At 32.3% G+C, this 9392-nt stretch overlaps 1 protein-coding gene across 1 annotated transcript in view; it reads right to left on the bottom strand.

Annotated features, from left to right (window-relative positions):
- Window positions 1-3438, bottom strand: part of LOC111057151 (glycine--tRNA ligase) — a 47928-nt gene extending 44490 nt beyond the window's left edge. The window contains exon 1 of the mRNA XM_022344592.2: window positions 3144-3438. Coding sequence (XP_022200284.2) covers window positions 3144-3359 — 216 coding nt within the window. The 5' untranslated portion in view covers window positions 3360-3438. The remainder of the gene's footprint in view (window positions 1-3143) is intronic.
- Between the last annotated feature and the right edge of the window lie 5954 nt (window positions 3439-9392).

The following is a 9392-nucleotide window of genomic DNA, read 5'->3' as shown; positions in this document are numbered from 1 at the left end:
TCCACCAGAGGCCGAAACTTAAGCCCTGAGAGATATATATTGAGAAATATACTGAGATCTATACATATTATTATATTGGAGATTTATGATTTATCAATTGATTATTTTTATGATTTTTGGAAAGGAGATATATAGTGAGATCTTTAAATCGACAAGCAGCAGCAATTCGATACCTAAGCTGCATAGAATAAATGCATACGATTAATGAATTAAAAGCACATGGTAACGTTTTGTGCTAAAGAACTAGTGAGCTAATTTATGATATTTTATTTTTTGATATATTTGTTCTTATTTTTATTATCTTTGCTTGTTGCTCTATATATATTTCTACATTTATTTGTTTGTTGATATCTTCTTGTACAATATATGTATCAAATTTTTATGGTGTATCCTTTATTTATTTCTCCACTTCCATGCATGACCAATCTCATATCTATTTATTGAGTTACCAGTATTGATATTAAGCAAATTAACATACGACTTTATTCTTCACTGAATAAGTTGGTTTAGTCAGCGATATTTAACATTGGTAATCAAATTTTTGGAAATAATACGTTCCAGATATTTATATAAATTGTCCCAGAGCAGAGAATTGCGGGAGCTCCTGAGCGAGCCTATAAGAATTTTGTCTAAGTTGTATTCTAAGAACCACAACCAGAGTTGTATAATTCTTTACTCATGCTTTACCGACTGCAGCCAAGCCAGGCAAACCGTTATTCACAAAAATAACGTTACAATAGGTATGTCGACGCGCAATTTAAAAAGGAACATACCTGTCAAATTTCATGGAAATCTATTACCGCGTTTCGCCGTAAATGCGCAACATGTAAACATTCAAACATTTAAACATTAAGAGAAATGCCAAACCGTCGACTTGAATCTTAGATCTCACTTCGCTCGGTCAATAATATGGTGAATGTGAATCAGCCGCATCAAAGAAATTATCTCAAAAACATTTGTTTAGAAAAACATAGTTTTGAAACTTTGTTTTCCTGATGCAATGAAATGCATATACGTGGTATGGATTATTAATTTTTCAGCTACAACAGTTTTTTGAGACAAAGTGCTAAATAAACGTCTATAGTTTCATCAATGCTGTATCGGCAATATGAAAACGCATGCAGTTATGCAATATGTCTTTGAATAAAGGTGTTGATATTTACATAAAGAAATTATTCTCTTCCATTTTTATTAAATTAAAATTCCAAAATTATTCGAGCCCTGATAGAATGACTGACTCACTGTACAGTCAGTCGAAAATTTTAATATTGGAATGAGGGGTATTTTGGCAAGCTGAGCAAAAAATATGCACCTTTTCGTTATATCTTCAAATGAAAAATGAGTTTTGTGGGTTGTCAAAACTCCCTCTGGAAGGGAAACTACTCAACTCATTCTATCTTTTAGTAAAATAACAAAGATCATTCATCCATCTATCATCTTCTATACTATAATAAAGGAAAGAACTGGATTATACACGTATACAGGTGAAAAGTATAGGAAAGTTATATTTGACGCATCATCACGTCTGAACTACTGGACTGATTAACTTGAAATTTTGCATATAGATTCTTGCTCAACCGAGGATAGTTATAGACCTATTTTAAATTATTCAAGATTTGATTACATAAAGTATTCAGGCTGTCAAGTTTTCAATTATTTTGCTGTTTTGGCCACCAGCACAGTACATCAATTTCGCCTACATCCCTTTCAATTATTTGTCATGCTTCCAGTTGTTGTATGGAAGCAGCAGAACATTTCTCTTAAATGGGAAATTAGAAGATAGGTATGATTGGGTATCCTTTTCGAATGATAAAAACAGATTTTCCGTCGCACCCAAATTTTTTCCGCCATATTGAATCCAACTTCTTTTTTTAAATTGAAATGCGGTCATATTCCGATACAGGATTTCCAGAGAAAGGGTATGGTGAAAACCGCACATCGATATCTCAAACCTTTCAAAATTTATTCTCATTCATTTCCTTTATTATAGTATAAACGATGATAGATAGATGGATATATCATTCATCTATCTATCATCTTCTATACTATAATACAGGAAAGAACTGGATAAAAACAAGTATACACGTGTAAAGAATAGAAAAATTATGTTTGACGCATCATCACGTCTGAACTACTGGACTGATTTACTTGAAATGCTGCATATAAATTCTTAATTAACCGAGGGTAATAGGCCTTATAGACCTTTTTCCAATTCTTCTAGATTTCATTACGTCAAGTTTTTAGTTTGTCAAGTTTTTAAATAGTCCCTTGCGAAGCACGGGTTATGTGCTAGTGTAGCCTATCAATATAAAATAATTATAATATAGATTCCAATGCTGAATTGCGCGGTCTATAGACTATATTTATTGAAGTGCCACCATAATTTCGTATATATAATTTGGATTGGCATGGGTTGTGATTATTTAAAAAGATAATTAAATGAATGTTAGTTTTCTTTGTAAGTTTAAATTAAAATTTAAACGTAGTATGACTTTGTTACAGGTTTCAAAATCTTATGATTTTAAAGAAATCCCAATCAATCAATTTATAATCACAATGGGATCAATATGGAAGCTTATGCTTCAATACCGGTAGGCCTACCACAGTATAGTCATAAAGGGAATAATTATTTCACTCATGGAACTAAACATTTTTCAACTTGAATTGAAATACCATCGGTATCGCATAATTAGCAAGTTTACAGACCATATGGTGGTAGAGTACGCAGATCGGTTCTGCAAATCAGTAATATGGTAAGTGACTGATAAAACCGTTTTGTATATTTTCTTGGATAATAATGTACCCACGTTATACCTACCGTACCTTATTGTTTGCTACACGGAAATTCAAAAACGTCCAAGTAAACAGTAAAAGGACCTTGACGTATGATTCAAACAAAATTGATAATATTAATAAATAATGATACGGTATTTCTAATTCCAAGAGAAGTAGCCTAGCCTACATACCGTATATTATTAATAATTCAGTATTTTGTAACAAATAATACAGATTTGAATAATTTGGTTTATCAACATTATGAAAGTAAAAATTCTTAATTAAGCCATACAAAAGCTATGACCAATAATGAAATGCAGTAAGGTAGCAACTATTCTTTAAGTTTTAAATGCAAAGACTGTACTCACCTGCTCCTTTACTGAAGCCCGAAAAGGGGCAAGAATCTCTTCACTTTTAGGATCCATAAATAAGCTTATTCCAATTTTTATATTACGATGATTTTTTTTACTTCCCCAGCTACTGAACTTGGTATTATTAAAGTATAACGATGATCTAGGTAGAAGATGAACAGTTTGTCTTCTGGTAATTAACAAAAGACACGAGCATACCTTTCTAAAGAACATAAGACGTGTTTAACCTCAATCACGACAGCACTTCTTGCTTCTTCACGAGATCACGACATCGACGCTCATCGCTCATCTGCATTCAGCAGTACGTCATGAAGTAACAGCTGATACTTTCACCACAGTCAACAGAATACATACAGAGTGGAAACTATCAATCAATAAGATACAGACTGCACCTTAGACCAAGGAGGATAAAGTATTAGGAATGGATCCCCACCCACAGTTATTTATTTATGATTTTAAAAAATTTAATCATGCTATCTTTATGTGCTGCATATGGGTGTTCTAATCGTGTATCGAAAAAGCCACCTGATGTTACATTTCACAGGTAATATTATTAGTTTTATCATGTTCATTGCATTTAACCTTACTTGTTTACTATAAAAAAGTGAATGATTTTTCTTTGAAATAGTAGGCTAGATATTCTTGAAAAATTATTTTCCATGAAGAAACAATTTTTATATTCATCAATTTGAATAATATGTCAACTGTAGGAGTGATTGAAGAATCTACCAGAAATGTGACTAGCCACTGAACATGTCTACACTAAACTTTGATGTAGTTCACCCGCTTCAAATTTATTGTTGTTATCGAATTACTATTTTATTCTGATAATAGTCATATGAGTTTTGTTCAATTTTGAGCAACTAGAAATTTTAAGACAATGAGCAAGTGAAGTGAACTTCAGTCACTTGAACTTCAGACATTTCATTATTATAACTATTAAATATGCAGCCAAATAATCTATATATACTTGGATAGTTGTAATTTTGTGTATTATATGGAGGCCATTGTAGCCTACTGGGAGGTTGAAATTACTGGGGGTTTTTACTGTTACTGATACCCCACTTCTATCAGTATTCAGTTGAACATCATTATTCATTATCATTATTATTGATGCTCATAATTCATTTTTGTGGAATCAAAGTCAAAGACAATATGATGTATAATATCAATTAGGCTGCATTGTATTTGGTATAGTCTTCTCTCCGAATAACTGCAAACTACTACTGCAGTGCTATAAGAGAAGGCCCAATTTGAATCTAGCGCCTGTTTTTCCTATCGCAAGATGGCGCCGAACTGGCTTCAAGCAGCAGCTTCTCTTTGTCTCAGAAACAGAGTAACAGCCAGCAACAGTCACAGTTATAACATAGTTATTCAAAAGTATTCTTTGAGTATTTATAGTGAGGTCCACGTTATAATGGTAGTGTACGATTTGCAATGGTGTTGCTATCCTTGTCTATCGTTCAACAAATGTGAAAGAGTTTGGGGTTACGTTATATTATTTAATAATGTTTTTATAGGATAGGTTAGGTTTTTGCTTTAAAATTGCAATATGCTAGAAGGGGCTAGGGTCTAGGTAGAGTTATGTTTTTTGATGTTTCAAAGGTAAAAGGATAGGTTAGGGGGTTAGGATTTTGCTTTGAACCACATGTTTATGAACATGTTCATGGAATGAACCACATGTTTGTGAACATGTTCATGAAATGAACCACATGTTTGTGAACATGTTCATGAAATGAACCACATGTTTGTGAACATGTTCATGAAATAAGCCACATGTTTGTGAACATGTTCATGAAATGAACCACATGTTTGTGAACATGTTCATGGAATGAACCACATGTTTATGAACATGTTCATGAAATGAACCACATGTTAATGTTTTGCTCTAAAGATGATGAATAAATCTAAAGTATTAAATGTGAAAGGGTTGGAGGTCAGGTTAAATTTAGGTTATATTTAATAAAGTGTTATTAGGATAGGTTAGGTTTTTGCTTTGAAATTGCAATATGCTAGAAGGGGCTAGGGTGCAGTTGGAGTTATGTTTTTCGATGTTTCAAATGTGAAAGGATAGGTTAGGGGGTTAGGATTTTGCTTTGAAATCTAAATTATTAAATGTGAAGGGATAAGGGGTTAGTGGTTAGGTTTTTTTTTTTGATTATATTCAATAATTTTTCATATGGTTAGGTTAGGTTTTTGCTTTAAAATTGCAATATGCTAGAAAGGGCTAGGGTCCAGGTAGAATTATGCTTTTTGATTTTCAAAGGTGGAAAGATAGGTTAGGATTTTGCTTTGAAATTGCAATATGCTGGAAGGGATTTGAGGTTTTTCAAATAGTTATGTTTATTGATGTTTTAAATGTAAAAGGGGAGGTTGAGGGTTCGGTTTTTGTTTTGAAATGACAATATTTATGCTGACTTAGTTAGGGTATGGTGTTTTTTAACATCAGTTAAATAACAACTGTTATATTTTATTAATTATATTTTTCAAAGATAATCTTTCTTTTATATAATTAAATGATAATATATTAATTATTATATTGAATTTAATGATAAATGATCATTGGATAATAATATCTTCATCAAATAGAATGATGATTGGCTCCAGTTACAGTGCTCGGTAACCATCATCACAAAGAACGTTACATTCAAAGAACTGACTGAATGGAACGGGAAAAACCCGTTGCTAACGGATGCGCGATATGGTGCTGTCTGAGACAGAGAGTGGTTTGTGGCTTCAAGCTCTCTGCAAGAGTGATGGGCCGGCTTCCACCCCCTGCCTTAGACCAGTTATAGAATAGACACGTTCCACTGTATATTCATACCAAAGACCTTAAAGATGCATAGACTCACATGCAGCGCTAGTGTCGTACTTGGAATTGAAATCCGCCATTGAGGGGGCAACCCATAAGATTATTACATACAAGATTATTACATACCAATGCCACCAATGCCTTTGTGATCTATAGTATTAAAAATATATTATTTATATAATATCTCGTGCTAAAATACCTCAATGGCGGCCTTCAATTTCAAGTAAGAGCTATCATTGGGAAGGCATAGGCATTGAGGGTCTATATCTCTTCAAGGTCTTTGATTCATACTGAAAATCTATGAAGCCAACATCTACTGCCAAATCCACCCACCTTGACATCACAACAGTGACGTCACGCATCGGTTAGAAATTATAGAAAACTTTTTTGTAGAGTTTGTTCATTGTTGTGTTTAACTTACATTGTTGTTAAACATAGCTTGTTTTCCATAGCAGATTGTTATTTATTTATGTAATTATCATTTATGAAAATGGTAATCTCCTGTGCAGCATATAATTGCACTAAAATTTTTAGGAAAAAAAGTGGAATATATTTTCATGTGTAAGTTGGAATTTATACACATAAATATTGTAAGTTGTAACTGTAATATTATCCTTGGTTATAATCTAAGTGAACTCATTGCAGCATGAATGACAATAAATTAGTTTTGTAGGCTACCGTACCTTATTATTTTCAAAACACATTATAACTTTGAAGCTGATATCACATGACACATTATAACTTAACCGATATCGTTTTTGTCCATAGCTAGGAATAACCTAAAAACAACATGAATCTGAAATAGACACTATCTGAAAGTTTTCCATACGATGCGTGACGGCACTTTTGTGACGTCATGATGGGTGGATTTGGCAGTAGATATTGGCTTCAGAGGCTAGACTTCCAAGCGTGTCTATTCTATAACTGGTCTAAGCAAAGACCTTAAAGATGCAAGATTATAAAAGACCTCATCTCTTTAAGGTCTTTGGGTCTAAGGACTACACAAAGTAGAAGGAATCTTCTATGTGCAGACCTTAGACCAGTAATAGAATAGACATGGCCTATTGTATATTCATACTGAAAGTCGATGAAGCCAACATCTACTGCCAAATCCACCCATCTTGACGCCACAATAGTGACGTCACGCATTGTGTTTGTGGTGTTTAACTTACATTGTTGTTAAACATAGCTTGTTTTCCATAGCAAATTGTTATTTATTTATGTAATTATTATTGATGAAAATGGTAATTTCCTGCGCAGCATATAGTTCCACTGAAATTTTTAGGAAAAAAAGTAGAATATCTTTTCATGCGTAAGTTGAAATTTATTCACATAAATATTGTAAGTTGTAACTGTAATATTATCCTTGGTTATGATGTAAGTGAACTCATTGCAGCATGACAATAAATTAGTTTTGTAGGCTACCATACCTTATTATTTTCAAAACACATTATAGCTTTGAAGCCCATATCACATAACACATTATAACTTAACCTATATCGTTCTTGCCCGTAGCTAGAAATAACCTAAAAACACCATGAATCTGAAATAGACACAATCTGAAAGTTTTCCATATGATGCATGACGTCCTTGTGACGTCAAGATGGGTGGATTTGGCAGTAGATGTTGGCTTCAGAGGCTAGACTTCCCAGCGTGTCTATTCTATGACTGGTCTAAGGTGCAGACTATAAAAGCTGACACTGGAGGGTTCAACCATCTTATAAGCTCCTCACCTGCAACCCCTCAACTTTCTCCACAATCAATCATCCTTTAACATCCCACAATCCCACTCCCTCAACCTCAACTACAACCCTACACCACAACTACTGTAGAACATCTACAATGTCTGCTCCTCCTTCTCCCACAACACCTCACACAATTACATTTGATCTTGATGAGGAAATGCTAATGATCGACCACCAGGAGGAGTTGTAGTTTTAATAGGTTAGGTATTTTTTATTGTATCATAGTTATAGATGTATAAGGTCTTTGTATATGTAAATAGTATTTTCATGTTTTATATGAATATTGTTGATTCAGTTCCATTGTGCATTATGTCTACATGACTGAAGCTGCGTTTACACCAAAGTTATTAACAAAATGTTAATAACTTAATCCTTATAGATTCTATTCGATTGAACGGAACTTGACAAACACATATATGTGTTCATAATGTGTATGATAAGTTATGTTCAATCTAATAGAATCAATAAGGATTAAGTTATTAACATTTTGTTAATAACTTTGGTGTAAACACAGCTTTAAGTTTGCAGGTTTAATAATGGAAAATTCTCTATCTGATATCGCAATAGGATTATCATATAATGTTGTTTATCCAAGTCAATAAACAACATTTTGAAAAAAAAATTAGTAAGATATTTTGGGGCTGTGACATGATGCATGCCTGAAAAACAAACTATTCTTTTTTTTGAATTTCCATTATATTATTATTACTGTATTTTCGTTTTGTTGTTTTTATTATTTTTTATAATGAAACTTCTCCTGAATGTTTCTTCAATTTTTCTGTATTTCAGCAAATGATTGTAATTTTACTCTATACTTTATCAATTCATTAGAAGTTAATGATGCCAATAGAGAATATAAACATTTTATCTGATTACATTTATTGAGAAAAAATAAATATTTATTATTCTGAATTTAATTTTATATCATTGACTTATTCCTGAAAATAAAATAAACATTTATTATGCTGAATTAGGTAATATTTTGTAGCTCATGATCTTGGTGCCTGATCTGATTTCATAATAATTTTCCATTCCTAAACTCATTGTCCAAATTACAGTTCCAAAATCTATCAAGTCCAAACTATTTTTCTATTTTCTCAAATAACTAGTGTCACTTGAATTACTATAATAGTATGTAAAAGTAACATTAATTTTTTAAAATTTAGCATAGCCTTTATACTTAATTTTATTATTACAACAAACCTATTTTCCAAGCTACTCACCAATAGTTGTGTTGTAATAGATTAAAGTATATATATACTTGATAATTTTTCTTGTTTTTCAATAATCAGTAACCATAGAATGAAAAGTGAATATTGCAATGTATATTTAGGCTAACTTTTTTAATAACAGAGCGCCTCTCAGAATATTGCCCTAGCATTTGTAGCGACTCATTGGCGTAGTTAGCTGTTTGACATTGGGGGAGTCTGGGGGCTTGCTTCCCAGTCGAGAAGATTTTTTTGGAAAATAGCTTATTAAATAAAGAAGCATATTTCACTTAAAATCCGTTTTAAATCCTCTTATTTGGCAGTGGTAAATTAGTGTGTAAATAAATAAAATTCTGAGTTAATGGTTTTAAGTTTTACTAAATACAAATTATTTTTTTAAAAACCAGCATTAGTTGTATTGTTTGTTTTGATTACCAACCAAAGCAGGATAGCTAAATAACCATAAAAAATTTATCCACTC

Source organism: Nilaparvata lugens, chromosome 3, assembly GCF_014356525.2.
Source record: "Nilaparvata lugens isolate BPH chromosome 3, ASM1435652v1, whole genome shotgun sequence".
In the NCBI taxonomy this organism is placed as follows: Eukaryota; Metazoa; Arthropoda; class Insecta; order Hemiptera; family Delphacidae; genus Nilaparvata; species Nilaparvata lugens.
This window is presented reverse-complemented; position numbering and strand designations above follow the sequence as displayed.